The sequence below is a fragment of the Chinchilla lanigera genome, unplaced genomic scaffold (genome assembly GCF_000276665.1).
Source record: "Chinchilla lanigera isolate Chin_1 unplaced genomic scaffold, ChiLan1.0 scaffold00004, whole genome shotgun sequence".
NCBI lineage: Eukaryota > Metazoa > Chordata > Mammalia > Rodentia > Chinchillidae > Chinchilla > Chinchilla lanigera.
In genome coordinates, this window is record NW_004955405.1 from 29,723,972 (window position 1) to 29,744,991 (window position 21,020).

Below are 21,020 nucleotides of genomic sequence, written 5' to 3' on the forward strand. Positions count from 1 at the left end.
CGCACAGCCTAGCTGTATCCTCACAATCCTCTCTAGTTGTAATACGTAATACCATGCCAGCGCTACATAAATAGTTGTTACTGTACTGTTTAGGAAATAATGACAAGGAAAGTCTGTACGTCCAGCACAGACAATTGTTTTTGACTCTTTTTGATCTGCGGTAGGTTGAATCCACGGACTGAAGCCCGTGGATACAGAGGGCTGACTCTAGGGAAATGACAAAACATTTTCAGCAAAAGTTCTCAGCAAGGAAGAAAGGAAAGTTCATTTCTTTAAGCCCCATTCTCACAAGGGCACAGTATCTGGCTCCCTGAAAATGGATATGTCTACTTCCTTCTTAGCCTTACTTATCAAGTAATTCATGTTCTAAATGATAATCCACGTACACCTCTAAATTGTAACGTATTTTCCCAATCTATTAGATTTTTCCTTTTTATATCTTCCTCCCTTCTTTCCTTTCTTGCTAATGATCAATATTAGTAATAAAGGTTCTGTGCATTCGCGCGCACGCGTGTGTGTGTGTGTGTGTGTGTGTGTGTGTGTGTGTGTGTTTGCGCGCGCGCGCGCCCCCGAGCGTTGCCACAGTACGGGCACCATTTCTGCTTACATTGTTTACATGTGTCCTTGTTTGTGTACGTCATAGCTTATACGTCGATGTGTAAGTTCTTGCTCTCTAACAAGGCAGGTCACATTAACCCATTTAACAAATGGGGAGATGGGTTCACAGGGGCTAAATCATCTGCCTGCAATCACACAGCTTATGGGCAGCAGGGATTTGTCCCCAGCAGTCCTGCGCAGTCTGGCTGTGAGTCTGCACTAGCCCAGACCTCGTACCACTCCCCTGTCCCCGTAACCGGACGGGACATTCCTCCCTCCTTTCCGCCATCAGAACTCCGGAGGATCTCCTCTCTCTTCACCAATTCAATACCATGTCTTTGTCAGCTGCTCCCAAATGTGTCTATGCAACCCGAGCCTGCAGTTTCGCTCCAGTGCACCGTCACCAGCTCCCGTGCAATCCATTCCACTTGCCTCCTAGTCACTAGAACCAGCCGTGGCGCCTCACTTTTCCTCATCCCCATATCTCTCAGGTTCCCTTCAAACATTCTCATTGCCTTTCCTGGCCAGTGTCACCACAGTGGAAGCAACAAGGCCCTCGATGTGTTTGTACTCTGAGGAGTTCATCTCACCGCTGGGAGAAACGTCTCCTCCTCCCACAAGCAGGCTGGCTCAACCCGAAGAAAGCCACCAGGAGCGCCCTCCAGAGGACAGTGCTGGCACCCACTTCCCCACAACTCCAACCATGCTGCCTTTATCCTAGCTTCTGTCTTTTCCAATTATTTGCTGGGGTTTTATTGCCACAACATGCAGTCACTATGGTTTCAGATATGAACAAAAGGCATATGTCCCAATTACCGTAGGAGGTCTCCAACCGGCTCCAAGATTCCTTTGCTACTGTGGAGGCTAAAGAGTCTATAAAAGGTTTCTTCCATCTGTGCCACAAGCAATCAGAGACCAGCATACTGGGAAGTCCAGGGAGGGGCCCCACGGGACTCACGGTGGCCCTGGCCCACAAGAGCAGAGCCTGCACCTTCCTCTGCTCATTAACAAAACACTGGTTAACTTGTACCAAGCCCTATGCATCCACACAAGCCTCAGGCACCCTCTGACAACAGAAAGAGTTGAAAGATGATTTGTGATAAACATTCCACTGAAATGCAGCCAAGGCAGCTTTCAGAAAGCCTAACCCATTGTTACTGGATAGCTTCTTCCTGGTTTGGTTGGTAACTTAAACTCCAAGTGGGTGTTCTGGACGTGCGGTAGAACACTGATGAATCCACCTCAAACTGCTCACAATATATTCAGTTTAGAAAGCAAGTCACAGAAGGACATGTAAATGTGATAGGATTTTAAAATGAATTACAAATATGACCAGAAAAATGTTTACAATGGTTATCTGAGGGTCAGAATTAGGAGTAGCTTTCATTTTTGTTATTTTTCTGAACAATTTCTCAATATCCTGCAGTAGTTCTAGAATATCTGTCATCCAATGTTTTAAAACCCATATTACTAAGAATAAAGACTATAACAGAAATAAGTGGTGGTTCCATTCTCAGGAAGCTAGAGTATTCTGGTACTCTTTAGCAGAGAATTGCTATGTCGGGCCAGTCTTGTTAGCACTGTGGGCTTTATTTAGCCAGCTGCTTAGTTAGAGGTTGAACTCATACATCTGAGGTGCTTTCTCATGCTGATGTTCTGGGATCCACAGTTTGGAAAAGTTAAAGCTGCAAAGGAGGTAATCACTCCACCGGGTGGGTGCTAGAGGTGCAGTCCATCTACTTGGCTCTGTGCCCATTCTGTGCCTTGCATTTGTTTGTTGGTTGGTCTGTTTGTTTTTAGTAAAATGAGAGGTTTCGATGAGACCCGCATGAGCCTCTGCCCTCCGCCTCTGACATGCTGTGGTCCTGGGGGTGGGACTGTGGCATGGAAATCATCTTGGAACAGTTTGTGGTTCACAGTGGCAGCGTCTATTAGTGGTTTGATCTCTTTTCATGCATGTCAGAGAATCAACAGAAGATTCTGAGGTTGGGGCTGGGGATTTAGCTCAGCAGCAAAGCGCCTGCCTGGCAAGTGCAAGGTCATGAGTTCGGTTCCCGGTACCGGAGAAAAAAAACAAAAAAAAAAAAAAAGAAGATTCTGAGGCTGCTGAAACTGTGTCAGTAAAGAATTCATGCCATTTCTATCTTTAAGCAGGGCAAAGACAAACACAAGTACATAACTGATCTGGAAAACTGCCTGTCTTCAGTGAAGATTACAGACTTCAGGGGCTATGAGTTCTGCAGCCTAAAGGTACTGCATGCTTTACTAAGTGGTATGTTTACAGTGGAACAGAGCTTTTCCTTTTTCTTGTCTTGCTTCTTTGTTTCTGCGGGTCTTTATTTTAAATTGTCCTATTACTACCTATTTCATAATAGCAGCCAGGTGCAGGGAAAAACTCATCCAGGGCTGGGCAAAGACCCTGAGCCCTGGGAAAAAGCACCATATGCGAAATGAGGTAATGGCTATGAGGGTACTTTGTAGGCCACAAAGCCCTACAGAGATATTAATACTGTCAAGCAGCCCTTAATGACATTCCCATCCGTGATAATCCACATCAAAGGTGAGCTCACAAAATGATATGGGCTGCTGATTTTGTAATTATAGTTTGTGTAAGTACCCACTGTGATGGTCACACAGCTATGAAATCAGCTAGCGGTGTGTATCTCAGACCATGTTCCCCTTGTCAAGGGACAAATGAGTATATTCACCAGCCCTCAATGTCCCCATCTGAAAAGAAAGTCATTTTGGATAAAATAATTTCTCAGGGTTTCCTTGAGTTCTAACACTTTTATATCATGATGCATCAGTAGTTAATTTCAACAAGCTTTTGACCGAGGAACCTGGAATCAGCCTTCCCAGTTCTAGGTGTGAAGTTCCTTGAGCCTTAAGATAGACTAGAAAGGACGCATGCAGTTGTCAAGCATAACTCCATATAATGTCAGTTGGAGTTTCTTTTGAGTGTAAACGTTCATGCTGGCCAGTGGGACGAACTGGATTCCTGAGCCACAGGAGCTGTGGTTTGGGGGACTAGGGGGAGGGTGCTGCCAACAGGGAGCCTGGGATTCCTGCCAGACTGTGAGCCAAAGCAAACAGCGAGCAGGTCAGGCCACTGAAGCAGAAATGTTTTGTTCTCTCTTTTCTCCCCGTACGCAGGATAAGACCTGGAATGAAGTCATGGAAACACATCAGAAAGTCCCTACTGATCAATTAGACTTGAGAAAGCAGCAAGAGGCTGTGTGGGAACTTTTCACGAGTGAATGCACTTATTTCTTGGACCATTTATTAGTTCTTAAGATGGTAATGCTGGTTTTGATTTTTATGCGACATGGAAAAATAGTAATTAGATTCTTTGGGGACTTCTTTTTCTCTTCCATGCCAGAAAAGAAAGTTTGTGCATTTTCCCCCTCATTTAAGAGGATCTTGAAATTTTTTATTTATTTTCTGGTTTTTTTAGTTATCTACTGTGTCTCTTCATTCTTTTCTTAAACATAGCGTCTTGGGATTGGATGAGATCCTCCAGTCCTGGTGAGCGCCCTGCTTCCTGTCTGCTGTCCGAATGAACCCCTTCTGCCTCCCTCTCACTTATATTTCTGAGTTTCTGCCTCAGGATCACCCTCAAGGCAACCTGTCCCATCTTGGTCACTTCCCCACTGTAGATCTTGCTCCCTCATGAAAAAAGCCAGGTGAATGCTTAACACCTGTGGCCACGGGTTTCTGGAGCCTCCATGCATGCCTGATCCAGGCAGTCAGATCACACAGTAGTAGATTCACGATGTGCTCCATATAAACAGGACTCTGCCCCTTGATCCGGAAAGCTCAGAGCAAAGAATTCCTTATACAATAACCACAGAGCAAGGGAAGGAAGGCAGCAGCTTCCTTCTTGGACCGAAGGGTAAGAGGGTTATGTGCCTCCCAAGGTTACCTCTGTCCAAAATATTTTTGTCTTTTAATTTTAATTTGTATTTTTATTAGTATATGTTTGCAGTGTGCAATGGCTACTTTCCTCCTGGGGAGCTGGTGCAGGCACACAGCACGTCTTAGTTCTCTTTCCATCCCCTTCCCTCCGTCCATCTCTCAGTCCCCTTCCTGTTTGAAAAAGATCTATCTCTTTACTTCCTATACGCTATCATTTATTTTGTTATTTGTAACTTGGGTTTCTCACGTAAAAGAAACCATGTGATACTTAAGCTTATGCGTCTGATTTACTTCATTTAGCATTACGATCACAAGGTCCTTTGGAATCCAAGATGCTCATGGCTAAAACTCATTGTTTGGGAAGACCTGACTCTAAGCCCTGGATCCGCCACTGACTTGCACGTGGCCTTTAGACAGTCCAGTCCCCCATACCCTAAACAGACAGAGGCTGGCCAACATTTCCTGTTAGAGTCTGTGTTTTAGTCTGCTTTGTGTTGCGGTGAGACAATACCACAGAATATGTTAGGAAAAGAGATTTGTCTCATGGTTCTGAAGGTTAAGAAGTTCAAGGTGGTGAGGTCCTTCCTGCTGCATCATCACACTATGGAAGGCATCATATGCAAAAGAGGTCACCAAAAGAGTGGCACTTTGGGGGCTGGGGATTTAGCTCAGTGGCACAGTGCCTGCCTGGCAAGCGCAAGGTCATGAGTTTGATTCCTGGTACCGGAAAAAAAAAAAAAAAGAGAGTGACACTTTTATAACTGGCCTCATTTTGAGATCACGAACCCACTCCCATGTTAATGCCATTAACCCACTTGTGACCTCATCACTCCCGGAGGCCCCACCTTTAACCTTATTGCTACGGGGATTGAGTTCTCAGGTCATGCATTTTGACAGGACACATTCAAGCCACGTAAATCAGACATTGTATTGTCTGCCTAGTGTAAGAAACTGAAAGAGTAAGTAAAATCTGAAAGGTACTTAGATACTGTGAAAGGGAAAGAAACCGCTCAAAAGGAAAGAACAACTGAGATGGAAGAAAGGAGAAAAGAAGGAAGAAATATATAGATAGCTAAGATAATTGTGCTACTAATTTCTATTAGTTCATTGAAAGGAACAGCTAGTGCTTATATTGTTTGATCAATTTTGCATGCCTATATCTGGTAATCTGAGCAACTACTTTGAAGACAACAATATGCAATATAACAGCCATTGTTAATTTCCTATCATTTTTTTTTTCTGGTACTGGGAATCGAACTCGTGACCTTGCGGTTGCCAGACAGGCGCTGTGCCGCTGAGCTAAATCCCCAGCCCAATATCCTATCATCTTGTTTTGAAATTCTGTATTGTTTTTATTGGGTTTCTTTCTAATTTTTTATTCTCTTTTAAAAAAAAAATTGACTTATAAGCAATGCAGATAGTAAATAGTGTAGGCTTTGCAGACCACATGATCTTTGTTGCAACTACTCAACTCTTCTATTACAGTAAAAAAACAGCCATAGATAATCCATAAAGTAATGTGCATGACTGTGTCACAATAAAACATAAATAATAAAAACAGGTAGCAATGAAGATATATGGCCCACAGGCTGTAGTCTGACAATCCCTGTACTAAACTGTAAAAAGGGAGTGATAATAGCATCTCTGGCTATCTTCTTGAATCATTGTGATGATCACATGAATTTTCTGTGCTCTATATTGAATGCCATGTAAGTGTTATTTTCTGTAGGATTTATTGTCAGGCACTAGGTACTAAGTACCTTACTTAGCAAAATTTAAAGCACAGAGACAGCTTATGAGAAAACTGAAAGTATCCACTGGTTAGGATGCTTATAAGAGCAGGTAACAGAAAGCTAGATTAAATAGTACAAGATCCTGTGGGCCCATGTGACCAGAAAGTTCAGTGGTAGGGGGGGCTCATGTGGTTTCATCAAGGGAATCAAAATCAAAGAGAAATTTTCTTTGTATATTTCTTCCCTGGCTTCCATGCTTTAGCATCATCCTGTGATTGATGTCTCTTACAGTCACCAGATGGCTGCTGTCCTTGAGCTCATGGGGTGAGAGAGGAGAGAGAGAGAGAGAAGGAAAGAGAGAGAGAAAGAGAGAGAACAGAAAGATCTTACATAGCAAAATAGCTTAGTTCCCATGTACACCTCTGGTGCAGCCCTGGGGGCAAAATCAGCTTGATTCATAGGACAGATGCAGCCCAGGGAGGAGGAGATACTGAAGGGAAAACCAGACTGTGGCTAGAGAAGAAGAGCACCGAAGCTGGTGCTCACCAGTGAATGACCCCCACAGAGCACTAATCTCTAAGCTACACTGCCTCCCTCATCCCTACGAATGGCCACAGAACTTCCTATCCCACTCTGAGCTGCCCAGGCTTTTCAAACTAGCATCTTCTGTTTCAGAAAAGCCAAATTGAATTTATTTTCCCATACCCTAGTGTATTTCAGAACACATGCACTTCTCCTTACACAATCAATAATGAATCTCCCAAAGTTGCTTGTGGAAAACTCATAAATCACACAGAAAAATAAATATATTGGTAGACTCAGTAATTTTTTTAAAAAATGGCCAAGAATTTCTGTACAGCCATGAATCTCACAGCAAAAAGGAATATTTCTTTTAAATTGTCCCAAGTGAACCGTTATGATGAGTTCTGGTTTTCTCTACAGTTAACTGTTTCAAGTGGTTGGATTTAAATGATGGATTCTCAGATGTCCAAGACTATGTGGCTTTGGGAAGCTCTAAGTCAGTGCTTCTCAACACGTGGCTTCAGACCAGCCACACAGCGTTAGACCCCCTCACAGACTTACTGTGGGGAGTGGTTGAGTTGGAGATCAACCCCATATTTAGAGATAGAGCAAGACCAGCCCTGAGAACACAGAGTGCCAGAGGCAGGCCATGTAAACAAGTTGTCAGGACTACAGCAAAGCTATGCAGCAGGTGTTTGGCCTTGGTGTTCCTCTCTGTTAACTACAGCACAGACAGTTGTGAGAATATTTCACTTTCAGTGTTCTCAGCAAAACACTGAGATCTTGGGCCTTTGAGTCCATTGCACATGTCCCCCCATTTTACTGTGTATAAATAAAAGACACAGATTGTGATGGGTTGTTGCTGCCTCTCCATCAGAGAGGTCAAGTCCCACCCAGTCCCAGCTTTTATTTAGTATATGTCTAGTTTTTTTTTTAATCGCCCATCACCCCCTCTCAGGACCCTGCTGGCTATGCTAGTGGAGGCAGCTGACAGAATCACAAACTCTAAGGTCAGACCCAGAAAGCTGAGGACTTGTTTAACAAGGCCTCCAAAAGCTATTGCCCCATGTTTGAGAGCTATTCACAGCACTCATTAAGTAATGTAGGAGTGGGTGTTGGAGGCTAGCAGTCTAAAATCTACCTAAAATCCTTGGAATAGTTGTCCCCGTAGTCCCTTCCAGGGCTTCCCATCTTATACAGTAATAGCTCAGTTCATGAGTAATTCTGTTTGCAAACAACTTGGTTCATGAACTATACACTGGGTAACAAACATGCTATGGCATCTCCCCTGGAATCATGGAACAAATGAAGTCCATGAACCAAGGTGCCACTATATACAAAGTATTCACTTTTATAATTGCTGTCTCTCTTCAGTTTATAGAAATGAGAGCAGGTTATTTGTGTGAACTGCAGTTCTTTCTTGACTTGCTCTGTAGTTCCCCTGATGTGTGAAAGCATCAAATCAAGGAATAATAACCAAGATGCCCTTAATGTTTTCATTAATATGTAACACCTTTATCTGAATGGACTCCTCTTACCAGTTAGCAGATATGAACTCACTAATTCTCTACTTGTAACTCCCTAAAAGTCAAGGCCATTTGGGTTTTTGCTCAGGAAGGAACAAATGAGAACACAGCCTGAGGATGTTTTCGCTGTCAAGTTGGTGCTATCAGTGAGAAGAGAACCTTTGGAGTTTCCTTGGCTCCATGAAGCCCCGAAAGCCCACTTGGACAGATTAAGTTCAACAGGAACACTGTTAGGACTCACTAACAACACCTTTGTACCAGAGAGCACATTTCCAGTGTGTTCTATGAACTTAAATGTTGTGATTTGTATTGAGTACAGTTCTTGAGCCTTGGGAATACTGATTGCTGCAATGCTTTGTAAAGTTATACCCAAGAAATTTATGTTTCATGTTCTTGCACAGGGCATGTTTTGGAATTTAAAAACAAAAAGTAATGTGCATTTATTTTTTTTAAAGATCTTTATGAATACACTCAAATATCTGCAAATTCATGAGTATCTTCTGGATGTGGATTTATGGAGACTTTTTGCCAACCTGGAGGAGTTAACTCAGGTAAACCAAAATAGGAAGATGTCAGAAATCGTGTTTTAAAATTCACTGAGGATAGTGAAAATTAATGCAGGGCACTACCTATGACTGTGTCCACACTGGAGTATAGAGTGTAACTTGTTCTGTGTTGTGTCCCCACCTCATCGTATGGTCAGGAATTCAGGTTGATAAGGAGAGCACCTGAGCACCTGCTGATATCTTCCCAACAGATTGTATAGCTAGCTAGTTCCCATTTTTTATTTTTCCATGGTTATTTAAGAAAGATGTATTCCACAGAACTCATTGTCTTCATATGTGCTTACTTTTAAATGCCCACAATTTTTTTACATATATCATAAATAAGCATACCTTTCTTCTCAGAAGGAAGGAAGAGAGATAACATAATTTGTTTATGAGAATCTTGTAAGAAAATATATACTGGAGAGTGGAGGGAAATAATCTTTGAATTTTGCTAGCAGATAATTTAAAATGAGAAATATCGGTAAGACAGGCATTTGAGTTTCAGCAAATTTTTCTTCCTTGGCCCTGAGTGTGTGCCTGTGCCTTCTCTCTTTCCCTCTGGTCCTAGATAAGCCTTGGTTTTGTGAACAGTCTTTTCAGCATCATCAAGGACTACGTAGACGCATCCGAGGCCTCGCCATTGATGGATTTCATTTCTGTGCTCACAAAGGTAAGACCCTTCTGGGGAAGCTCAGCTTCCGGCAATGAATTCACCCCCCACCCCTCACCCCCACCCTCCACCCCCGCTCCCAGGATGGTTGTTTATAGCTACTTGATTTCATCATTGTTGTGGTTGTTGTTGTCCTTGCTCCCAGGAAATTTCTACCACCCTCCCACCCAGGAACCCTCCTTTTCTCTGCCAATCAACATGTTCAAAAATAACTTGCAGATTCTGTTTCCCCATTGTCACATCTCCTGCAGGTTTTGTTAGCACAGAGATCTGCGCGCATGGAGAAGCCATTTCCAAGTCTGTTTTTCAAATGACTTCAATTTAAAGCACTATTCGTGGCAATCATTTAGCATTCACTAATTACATGGTTCAGTTGTTCTAAAAAAAAGTGTCAGTCTCTCACAAAGGGGCCAAATACTCTTTCAAATCCACCTGCGCCTTTGATAATATTTCTGTTTGTTACATGAGGAGAAAAGAGAAAAATCTAAAGCCCTGTTTTGATAAATGCTACTTTTCTCTTGAGTAGAGATTTGGACATCCTCCTCTACTCTTTTTTACTTAAACTTTTTCCAGTCAACCCCTGTCTACTCTCATTTAGCAAGAGTTGAATTTTCATACTACATTAAAAAAAGACCTAGGTTGACATTTATTGAGCACTTCTAATGAGCAAAATCAAGACCCTGCCATTGAGGGATATTCTCAACATACTGGGGGGGATTAATACAATAATGAGACGAATGATTGTATAAACAAATTGAGACACATACTGCAGAAAGAACATAGATACTATAAGTACACAATAAACAAGACCTCCTCGGTTGGGTGGAAGGTGAGGCAGTAACTGGCAGGAAAGTTGTCCCTGACAATGCTCCCAAAGCAAGTTACAAAGAAGCAGGAGTTTCAACAAGGCCAAAGTGAGCATGGAATCGGGTGTGAGGCAGGGAAGTCCCTTAGTGAACTTTACAAACATGTTTAAATTTTAAAAGCTTTGGAAAACAAGAAAAAGAATGCAAATTTCAGGGAATGAGTTAAAGTCTCAGGATTTCACAATTCCTTGAAAGCCAGAAAAATATTGAAATTCGGTGTTTATTACAGTAAAGGAGAAGTCAGGGCTGGGAATTTAGCTCAGCGGCACAGCGCCTGCCTGGCAAGCTCAAGGTCGTGAGTTCGGTTCCCGGTACTGGAAAAAAAAACCAAAAAATAAAAAATAAAAAATAAAAACCAGTAAAGGAGAAGTCTACCATCCAGACCATAAAAGTATGGGCTCAGAGATGTGAAGCCCAGCACTTCAACAGCGCCTGCAATTGTCTGTTCTCACTTCAGGGGCTAACGCAAGTTCCCTGGCCAAGCTTACCTTCAAAGGAGAGGGACATCCACTCTTCCCCAGGGAGGGCAGGCACAGGCGTAGCGAACAGTCTACCACAGTGTCCCTCAGTAAGCTCAGCCGCTGAGAGAATGCGGATATCCTGTAATCACACACGAGACACATGTGAAAGTCACAGAAAATGAAACTGAGGCTTAGCCAGGGAAGACGATGTAGCAAAGGTCCTCTAGCTAATGGGTGTTGAAATTGAGTTTCTAAACCAGACCATTAATTACTCAGCCTTGGCCTCTTAGCAGTGGGCTCCTGGGGATGGCATTTCTCAGGCACTACAGTGTCCGAGGGAAGAATTTCTTTCCACCTTCAAGTCGTCTTTGCCCAGCCATCAACCCATATCCTCCAAAATGAACTCATATCTTCTTTAAAATTACTTCTGGTGGAAGCCAAAACCTCGGTGTTGCTCTCTAGAGCATTCTGTTCTCAGAGGCCCCACAACAAAATATTTTCCTAGATTTGTGTTATATCTGATTTCTTTACTGTCCTATCCTTTAGTGGCCTCTTAGGCTGGGTCTGCTTCCTCTACTCACTGATGCTCTAGTATTTCCAGTAAGTGTGTCCCTCCTCTGATTCCACCTCATTTTGATACAACTGGAAATTCCCTCATGGGATCCATGATATTCAATTGATCAATAAATCCATCTGTGGGCACAGGGCTTAGCAACAAGGTAGACACTGTGGGACCCTAAAGGACATGTCTGCGGTAATGAGGCAGAAGTACTGCTAAGGACAACAGAATAACCATCATCCCCTGAGGAAGCATTTAACTGAATTGGTAGCATGTTGTACAATGTGGCATTTGATCATTAAATATATTAATACATACAGAAAAATTGACAATTGGCCTTATTATAAAATGAATTTAAGGTGGCTTACAAATGTGTAGTCATCATGGCAAGCTTAAGGCATTCAATAAGAATACTGAAGAAAAGAGAAGATGAGTGTTAGATTGGGTAAGACTACTAAAAAAATGCATGCCACCAAAAACAGAACACTTCACTGAGATGTTCCAAGCTCCTATATTTTTAAGCAAGCAAAACAATCAAATTTATGAGTATTTTTGAGAATATATGATGAAAAGTTAAATGTCATTAATCAATCACTTAATATCAACATGAGCTTAACATTCACTAACAGGGACAATGGAGTCAAAGGTAGAAGAGAGAAGTGAATTAAAATCTTAAATGGAGTTTCCGTTAAGTATGGGGGGCTATCCACTGAGGTGTAACTCTATTATGGGGCCACCATATTTCTTTAGAAGATGGTTTATTGTGGAGATTGCCTGTTTATATCCATACAGCCATAGCTCCTGCATGGTCAGGGTGGCTCCTGCATTTTTCCCTCTTTTAGTTAGTGATAACAATGAAGAGAAAGAGGAAGTCTGCGGGGACTCTGTGCCCCCCCTAATTCCCTCCTGTTGGTCTCCTCTGCAGTATTTCCGTGGGAGCCTCTGCCAGAGCCACCAGATGTACTGCCTGAACTACTCTGCTGCCGTCTTTTATCTGGAGACCCTGAGGCAGAGAGATGACTTTGGCATTTACTTAAAAGTAAAGTACCGGTTTACTTTCTTTTGTAGCTTTCCTACCACTCTTTGGGTAGAACAGATAGAGAGTTATTATGCCAAATTAAATGGGAAAGAAAAAGATTAATGATTTATGATACATTTTCTGTTCTTCTCACAAACACATCCTCCACTGCAAACAGGAATTTTGATTGGTGCACATCTGGGAGCATAATACATACTATCCCTCTGGAAATTTTGGCTAAGGGTTTAAAATGTTTGATTTGGGGCATTGGTTTGTTTATCATAGAAACTGGCAAGTTGTATGGAGAAAACTACTGTAAGAATACAAGCTCTGTTGGGGACTAGAAGCTTGGCTCCTGTAGGATTTGGTCCAAATCCTATTGCATAAAAACTAGAGAGTGCCATTTGCATTGCGTTCTATGTGAACGGCGCCCCCTGGAGTTCATGGGACACAATGTAAGCGGTGCCCCTGAACTGTGCAACCAGAAGCTCTGGGAAGCACTAGAACAAGGACTTTCTGCTGGGGCCTTTTGTATTTGCAAATAAGCAAAACAGTGACCATTTTGCCTTGACTTGTTCAGCGTCTTTGACTTGCTCCTCCCTCCTGACAGTTCTTTAGTGTGAACTATATCACTTCAGTACTGTGCCAGAGTCCTTTTGAATGACCCAGGGAACATGGCCCAAGCCTTCCCAGAAACCCAGCTCTTCCCTGCATTTCTAGAAGCCCCTGCCAGAGCTTCTCCCCAGACACTTGAAAGCAAAGTCTCACTCATTCCCAGTGACTCAGCTGGAACTCCAAGGGCCTTTGCTGGGGCCTCGATGTGTCACGAAGCCCGGTGGGTGTGGCGGGGATGAGCAATCAGGAATGTTAGGACAGAGGCCAGACCCTATTTCTGTAGCTCCAACCTCCCAAAATTTTCCTTGCTACTCACACTAGAGCCAGAAAGCTCACTAGATTTCCAAACACATAGAATAATCACACAGCAAATGTTTTCCCTGGAAGCTGCGAGGTGAGATTCTTAGCTAAGCTCTCAAAGTGGAGAGAATAGGGTCCATTTCTCTCCCTTCCAAGCTCAGAGAAAGATTAATTTCACAAGGTCCAGCCATACTTTTCAAACAGCTGTGGAAAATCCTACTTGAAATAGGCTGATATAGAAGGGTGGTTATATCATATAGGAAACACACAGAGCGTCCAAAGATCTCCAGGTAAAGGTTGCAAGGCTATCAGGGCACAGCGTGATACCCCTGATGTTCTTATAATGCACAGGGATTTACCACGCACTTCATCCAACTTCTTTCCACATTCTTAGCTCAAACCTCTGAAGTTGATTATATTGTTTCCACATGTCCCTGAAACTCAGAAAGGTTATAGGACACTTGCCAGGGCACATAGCTGGTAAGTGGTAAATACAGAACCAAATAAAGGCCTCTAGGCAAAGATAGATATGTTAAGTCCTATTTGAACATTACATTATGGATATACATGTATTGAAAAATCACATGGTACCCCATAAATATGTACAGTTTTATGCATCAGTTAAAATTAATTTTAAAAGTTTTAAGTCAATACAGTAGCACTGTTTCCAACTCCTCAGAGCTACTTCCAGGCAATTGTTGGCTCCATGAAGCAAAAGGGAAGGGTGAGGGAAAAACCTTGGAGAAGCCAAAAAGGAATCTGCCGTCCACGTCCCCACCACACACAACGAAAGCATCCTCACCCATGTTAAGTGGCTGGATGTTAAGTCCTTCCAGTGAGCCAGGCGCTGTGTTCCAGGGTGGACATCTGTGATCTCTTTGTCTACACAGAGACTCTGTGAACCAATATTATCCCCATTTTTCAGACTCAGACATATTAGGCAACTTGCTGTAACATGGTTGTTCCGAGGTATAGGGTAAGTTCAAATTCAGGCCTCTGAAGCTGATGCTCATTTCCCATCTATACTCTGCTATTAATACTTTTCTCAGAGAGCTTAAATCATGTCAAGTTATATGTTGCCAAAAACGGAACTTTGAATGCACTGGAATGAATATGCCCCACATACCATGAGAAGCTGGGTGTTATGAATGTAGAGAAATCACCCTGGTGAATCTTGCTGCAAGTAAGATTCTTCCCACTATTTTACTTTCAATTAGAAAGATATAGAGGGAGAGACATGATTTTGTACCAGGACTCTTAGTGTAGCTCAATTAACAATAGCCAAGAATGTAAGAACTCTTGGGCTTGGTGTTTCTAGATGTCCCAGGCACTGTTGTATGAACTTGGCATGGGTTCTCATTAACACAATGGAGCAGTCACTCTTACTATCTATGTTTGGAGGATAAGGTTTGGAGAGGTTAGCTTCCCAAGGTTCCAAGGATATTGGCTGCCTCAGTCAAATGTTGTGTACCACCAAGACAGATTTATTAGCAGAACATTTTGTGACCCTAACTCCATTTGCTGTTCCCTTAAACACATTGGATATTTATTATAAAATAAAAGTAGCCTTCATTGATCTAGGCCCATCACTGGAAAGGCCTTTTATGTCCAATCTCTCTTGTTACATTTGTTCTTTGATTTCCCTAATGGATCTGAAAGATGAAGCCAATAGAGAGATGAAAGAAAAACATCGTTTTGCTTTCATAGTTGTCAACCAAGTTTTTTCCAATCTTTTGAGGCTTCCAAAGCTTTAAAGGCTTCTGATATCCTTCCCTGAATCTTTATGTGAATTATTTACCACTGATGCCTCTTGTGGGCTTGATACTCAAGAATTTGGGTATTTTCAATGTTTCCCTGACCACCAGTGAGTGGTAGAAGTCAGAGCTCTTCCTCACAGCTGACATTTCAGGGCAGTGGCCTGGGGCTGTGTGTTTGGAGAGGATCCCTAACTGCTGTTGAGGAATCAGTTACTGAAGCTCTCTAGCCATCCCAGAGGGCCCACAGGTATCACTGGAATGTGGATGAGGCAGCCTAGAAATCAGCCACTGAAGCGGTAACCATCCCAACTCTCACTTCTTTCCACCTTCACCTTCCAGCCTTCCCCCAGCTGTAGCTCCTGCTTCCTTCCCCATCAATTCCAACCCCAACGAGAACCATAGCCATTGAAGATGGATGGGATCATCTAGTGCCCACCACCTTTCACTGAAGAGGAGTCTGGGGTGCAGAGAAGGGAAGGTAGCCTGGGTAGCTGGGCTCCTGGAGGTCCACGCCCTACACCTCCAGGCTCACTGGCATGATCCAAGATCTGTATGTAAGGGGTGGAGAAGAGTGTACTCAGCAAGACTCCTGTGAACAAGAGCCCTGCATGTTTTCAAAAGAAATATTCTGATAAAGCTGTTGGGGTGGCAGAGTGAGATACTCCAGCCACTCACCTGTGGACGTGGTCAGGCTGTGAAAGACAAGTGCAGGTTGCTAAGCAGGAGGTTAGGAGGAAAAAGAGAGGGTGTGGAGTGAGGAGAGAGAGAAAAAGAACTGCCAGCACAGTGAGTGGGTTTCTAGTGAGGGCCCTTCGCTGGGCTGTTGACTACAACTTTCTCATATCTTCATGTGGTGGAGAGAGCTGCAGGGTTCTCTGAGCCCTCTTTCCAGTGAAGAGAATGGAGCCAGAAAATCAGGGAAGGGATGTTGAACCCTTTCCCACAACTCCCAGATCTTCAGTAACATGAATATACACATTCACAAAACTTTCGGCAATAGAGGGTTTATTGTGGAAACTAACATAGGAAACCAACCAAAGTCTGAACCAAAGTCCATGTTGAAATTTAATTCTTAGTATGAGGCATTAAAGAGGTGAGACCAGATGGAACTTTCAGAAGGGATTGTCTCACGAGTGCTGTGTCCATATGAAAGAATTAATCCACATATAAGTCAGTGGACTAATGAGTTAGCACAAGAGTGGCACTGTTATAAAAACCAGCCTTCTCTGCTCTGTGTCACTATGGGATCTCCTGTACTACTCTGGAACTCTGCAAAGAGTCACCACCAGCAAAAAAGTGCTCAACAGATGCAGCCCCTGCACATGGGCTTTCTTGTGTTCAGAACTGTAAGAAGTAAATTTTTTCTTTATAAATTACCCAATCTCAGGTGTTATATGACAGCAACTGAAAATAAGATAGAGGACTATGACTGATCCAAGCTGTTCAGGGAAAAAACAGTATGCACAGAACTAGCATAAGTAGAAACAGGACCAGATGGATCCATTAGAATCTCAGTCTCCATAAGTTTGTGAATATCCAGAGAGGTCTGAATTTCTTTGGACCACTTGCTTAGTGAGAATATGAGTCAGTTATACATAGATCTCTGAAATGCAACAACTGGTATTTGGGTATAAAAACATTTTGGAGGAAACAGAAGGAGTACCCACAGTATACCTGGCCCACTTAAGGATAGCCCTGAAGGGTCTAGGTCACAAGGCAGAAGAATCCACAAGAGAATGCAAGGCAGAAATGAGGCAATACCGTACAGCAAGGTTAATATTGAGTGTAAGGATAGGATGCCTATTGTAGTCAACCTGGACTCCTATAGCAGACAGCCATAGATGGATAGCTTATGAACAACAGAAATTACTTTCTTACAGTTCTGGAGTCTTAAATTCTGAGGTCAGGGTGTGTATTTGTCAGCTTTCCTGTCACTGGGACATAATACCTGATACTCACAACTTAGGAGAGGTTTAATTTCGCTCACAATTTCTAGGAATTCAGTATGTGGTGAGCTGGCTCCAGGGCAGAAACATCATGGCAGGAGGGCATGACAAAACAAAGGTGCTTAACTGATGGTGGCTGGGAAGCAGGTGAAGGGAACAGGATCAAGAAGAAAGGGCCAGAGGCCATACATAGATCCCAAGACCATACCTTGCTGACCCACCCACACATACCCAGAAGCATGCTCCTCCAAACTGTTGACATTTTATCCTAATTAGTTAATCAACATGACAGATTCTGTGGAGGACCCTTTTCTGGGTTGTAGACAAGTGCTGTTTTATATCTACACATGCTGAAAAAAGAACTACAGTTTTCTGAGGCCTTTTTTATAAGGGCACTAATTCCATTCATAAGGACCCCATATTTATGATGCAATCATGTCTCAAAAGCCTTACCTCCTAATATCATCCCATTAGGGGTTAGAATATCAACAAATGGATGTTAATGGGTATACCAGTCAGCTCTCCCATTGTTGGGAAGTAACACCAAACACATACAATTTAAAGATGGAAAGGTTTATTTTTTCACAGTTCCACAGGATTCAGTCCATGGTCAGCTGACTCCAAGGCAGGAGCATCATGCAGAAGGGCATGGTGGGGCAAAGATGCTTAGTTCAGGGACAGGGAAGCACAGCAGGGCAACAACACCAGAAAGGAAGGGGTGAAGGACCAGACATAGTCATCAAGGTTACAACTCCACAAACTACCCAGACACAGTGTGCTGTACTAATCCCCAGAACAACCCCCAAGCCAATCAAGTGGACAGTCTACCGTAACCATCACACCAGGATACAAATATTCCAGTAAGGCTGTGTGTTTGGACCCCATTGCAAAGAAGAGCTATTGAAAAGGTCCTAATACCACAGTTCAGAAGAAGGGAACCGAGCTAAGTAACTGAGAAACTACAGTCTCTTGAAACTGATGTAACAGTCTCCAGAGATGATCTAAAAAATGTTGAACATCATATAAAAGAGTTCATTACCTGTCAACGCTTAACTTTAAAGCAGGTGGTGTTAGAACACATGGAAGATTTCTCAGACTTTAGAGAGTTAAAGAAACCATGCTAAGCAAGGTCAGTCGCAAAGAAAATTACTGAAATAAATACAAAACAAGAGAAATTCTCATAGAATGCAGAGCAAAACAGCAAAGAAATTCAACCATGAAAAAGAGAGATATAAAGAACTTGTCCAGGAGATTTACTCTACACATAAATACAGTCATACCCAGGTTCACAAACACTTCTGTTCATCAGGCAAAATTTCACTTTGGTTCACAAACTCCACATCAGGTAATGAACATGACCCAGGCCATCTTCACCAGAATCACAAACCAAGGTACTGCAGAACCTGAAACACATGACAAAGCAAATAAAACTGAAACAATAATTAATCAATAAATTGAAGAAAATTTCCAGAGTTGAGGAATGAAGTAGGCCTGCAAATGCAAAAGACTCATGGGCTACCTTTAAAATTTAATGATAAAAAAGCAACACCTTGGGCTGGGGATTTAGCTCAGCGGCAAAGCGCCTGCCTGGCAAGCGCAAGGTCGTGAGTTCGGTTCCCGGTACCAGAGAAAAACCAAAAAAAAAAAAAAAAAAAAAAGCAACACCTAGACATACCCTGGTGACCTTTCTTAATTTCAAGGGTAAAGAGAAAATTTTACAACTATTCAGACAGAGAACACAGGTTACCTATAAAAGGGCAGAAGGCAGGCTAATCTCAGGTTTTTCTCTTGCAATTCTCAATGCCAGAAGACAATGGAACAACATCTACAGAGTTTTAAGGGAAAATAATTTGGAACCAAGAATTATATCCTCTGCCAAGTTAGTATTTCAGTATGAAGGCCACTGGAAGACATTTGCAGATACTGAGGGGTTATAAAGTCTATCACCCAAGAAGCTTCTCTGAAACATTTGCTGAATCATTTACTGCAGCCAACAGAAAAATTAGAAAGTAGGAAGACAATTGTAGGAAAGGATTGCTGGAAATCATTAAAACTAGTTAAGAAACATGACATCTTACACTGTTACATATGGGGTAATAAACCTAAATGCAAAATAGATTTGTAAGCTAGTTCTAAAATTCTCAGTTTATGCAGTTTTAAACTGTGGAAATGCATGCCAAATTTCAGTGCATTGGCAAAGAAACACTGTTTTAGTTTTGCCATGTAATATTATAGATAAAGATGTATGTTGTTAAGCCAAATGTGCATTACACAGGTAAAATTGCTTTGTCACTGCGGACAGGACAAGTACAGTAAAGACACTCTGTTAATTTGACAAAATTGGAAAATGGTACAGTTTTGTTCCCCTTAAAAAAAAAAAAAGATTAACAAGTTTATAATGTTAATACTGATAATGTAAGGGGAAATTTTCCAAAGCACTGGTTGGAGAGGATTGGATATATTTGAAATATTCAATTGGGAAAACCAATTACCACATTAGATAGGGGTTCATAGAGCCAATTTTTCATCAAGTTGTGGACAAAAATAGAATATAAACATTCAAAGTTTCTTGACTTGAAAAGAAGTGAAAAAAACAAAAACAAAAACTGAGAAAAAGTAGTAAAAGAAAAACACCAAGGAACACATAAAAATGTTGACATAAATGGAGGTGAATTAAACTCATACACTGGTTAAATTCCCAATTAATAAGATCCAGATTGAGTTAAAAAAATAAATCTCTGATCTGAGACACTCACATTTGTGAAAACAAAAATTAAAAGGTTTGCAAGATCATAGAAACTCTTTAGGTCATAGAAATGGAGAGCAGCATTTTTATTAGGCAGAAATAAGGATATTACAAGATATTTCACATTTAAGAGACTCTATGTGGCATTCATATGTAAGATTTTTGTTCAGTATCTTGATGTGAGTGTTGTAAACAGATATACATATATATTTTTTTAAAACACATTAAAATTAGTGCATTTTATGTACTTAAAATCCTAAAGAATACAAACACTCTGTCCAAATAAACTCCTTTGGGAACTCTGATCAAGTGAGTCTTAGTGCAATAATAGACGAGAGAGCGCATGCCCAATACAACTTCCAAATGGACCTTTATGCATAGCTGCCAGTGACCTGTCTCTGTATTTCATAAAAGCCTGGTCTTGTATTCAGTGTGACATTCAGAAGTGTCACATTCAAAGAAACAGCCAACAGATAAAAACAAATGTAATGTAAAAGCTATACTCGTGTTCACTTGTGTTTCTCAGATATCATTTCTACAACACCGGTGCATGACCCATAGTAATACTTAATAAAATTCCCCTACTATCTCCCACCATTGCTTCCATACTGCACATTTCCCAAAACCCCACCTCCAAACTCTGCCTATTAAAAACTGTCATTGTCTCTTTCTTCTTTCCTATCTGTTGTCTGTCACTTAAATCAACCCATCACCTTCATCTTCTGTTTTCTTTTTTTTTATTTTTGATCATTACCCTTATGTTTCCCAGCAAAGCAGAGTCAAGGAACTAACCCACCTAGCAAAACTGCGTCCTCTTCCTTTCCACATCCCCAGTAGTTATTCTCAGCTCTCTTAAATGCATCAAAACAAGGGTGTGAACAAAGCTTGGGAAACCAGAAATCTCTCTCAAGAGCCAGGGTAAACAGGCTGGAACAGATATTCATACGTCTGTCACTGCCATGCACAGAACGTGCAATCAGGGAAGCATGATTTAATGAGTTATGAACTTTCCTTGTGCATTAAATCTTGACACATTTCCCCCTTTAGGAGGATTGAGTAGTAGTGTTACTAAGGCAGAACATCAGAGAAATGATTCTGTAATTTCATCAGCTGAAAGTAAAATTAGTGAATAACATTCAATCGTACTTCTTAGTTACATCTAAGAACCCAGTTTCAGACTCTGGATTTGGTACTGGTCGATAGAGATTTGCTAACGAGAGTTTAATATGGAATTTTCAAAA

The 21,020-nt window shown here is 41.8% G+C and overlaps 1 protein-coding gene across 9 annotated transcripts in view; it reads left to right on the forward strand.

Moving 5' to 3' along the window:
- The window catches only part of Plekhg7 (pleckstrin homology domain containing, family G (with RhoGef domain) member 7), a 57,029-nt gene that overhangs the window by 20,449 nt on the left and 15,560 nt on the right, over positions 1-21,020 (forward strand). For 5 of the 9 annotated variants that reach the window (XM_005374457.2, XM_013518255.1, XM_013518258.1 and 2 more), the window contains 5 exons: positions 2,749-2,847; positions 3,751-3,894; positions 8,749-8,844; positions 9,410-9,511; positions 12,323-12,436. In XM_005374457.2, the coding sequence (XP_005374514.1) occupies positions 2,749-2,847; positions 3,751-3,894; positions 8,749-8,844; positions 9,410-9,511; positions 12,323-12,436 (555 nt within the window). Of the gene's footprint in view, positions 1-2,218; positions 2,294-2,407; positions 2,625-2,748; positions 2,848-3,750; positions 3,895-8,748; positions 8,845-9,409; positions 9,512-12,322; positions 12,437-21,020 lie in introns of those variants that run through there. The other 4 variants (XM_013518275.1, XM_013518269.1, XM_013518257.1 and 1 more) reach the window with 4 other exon arrangements.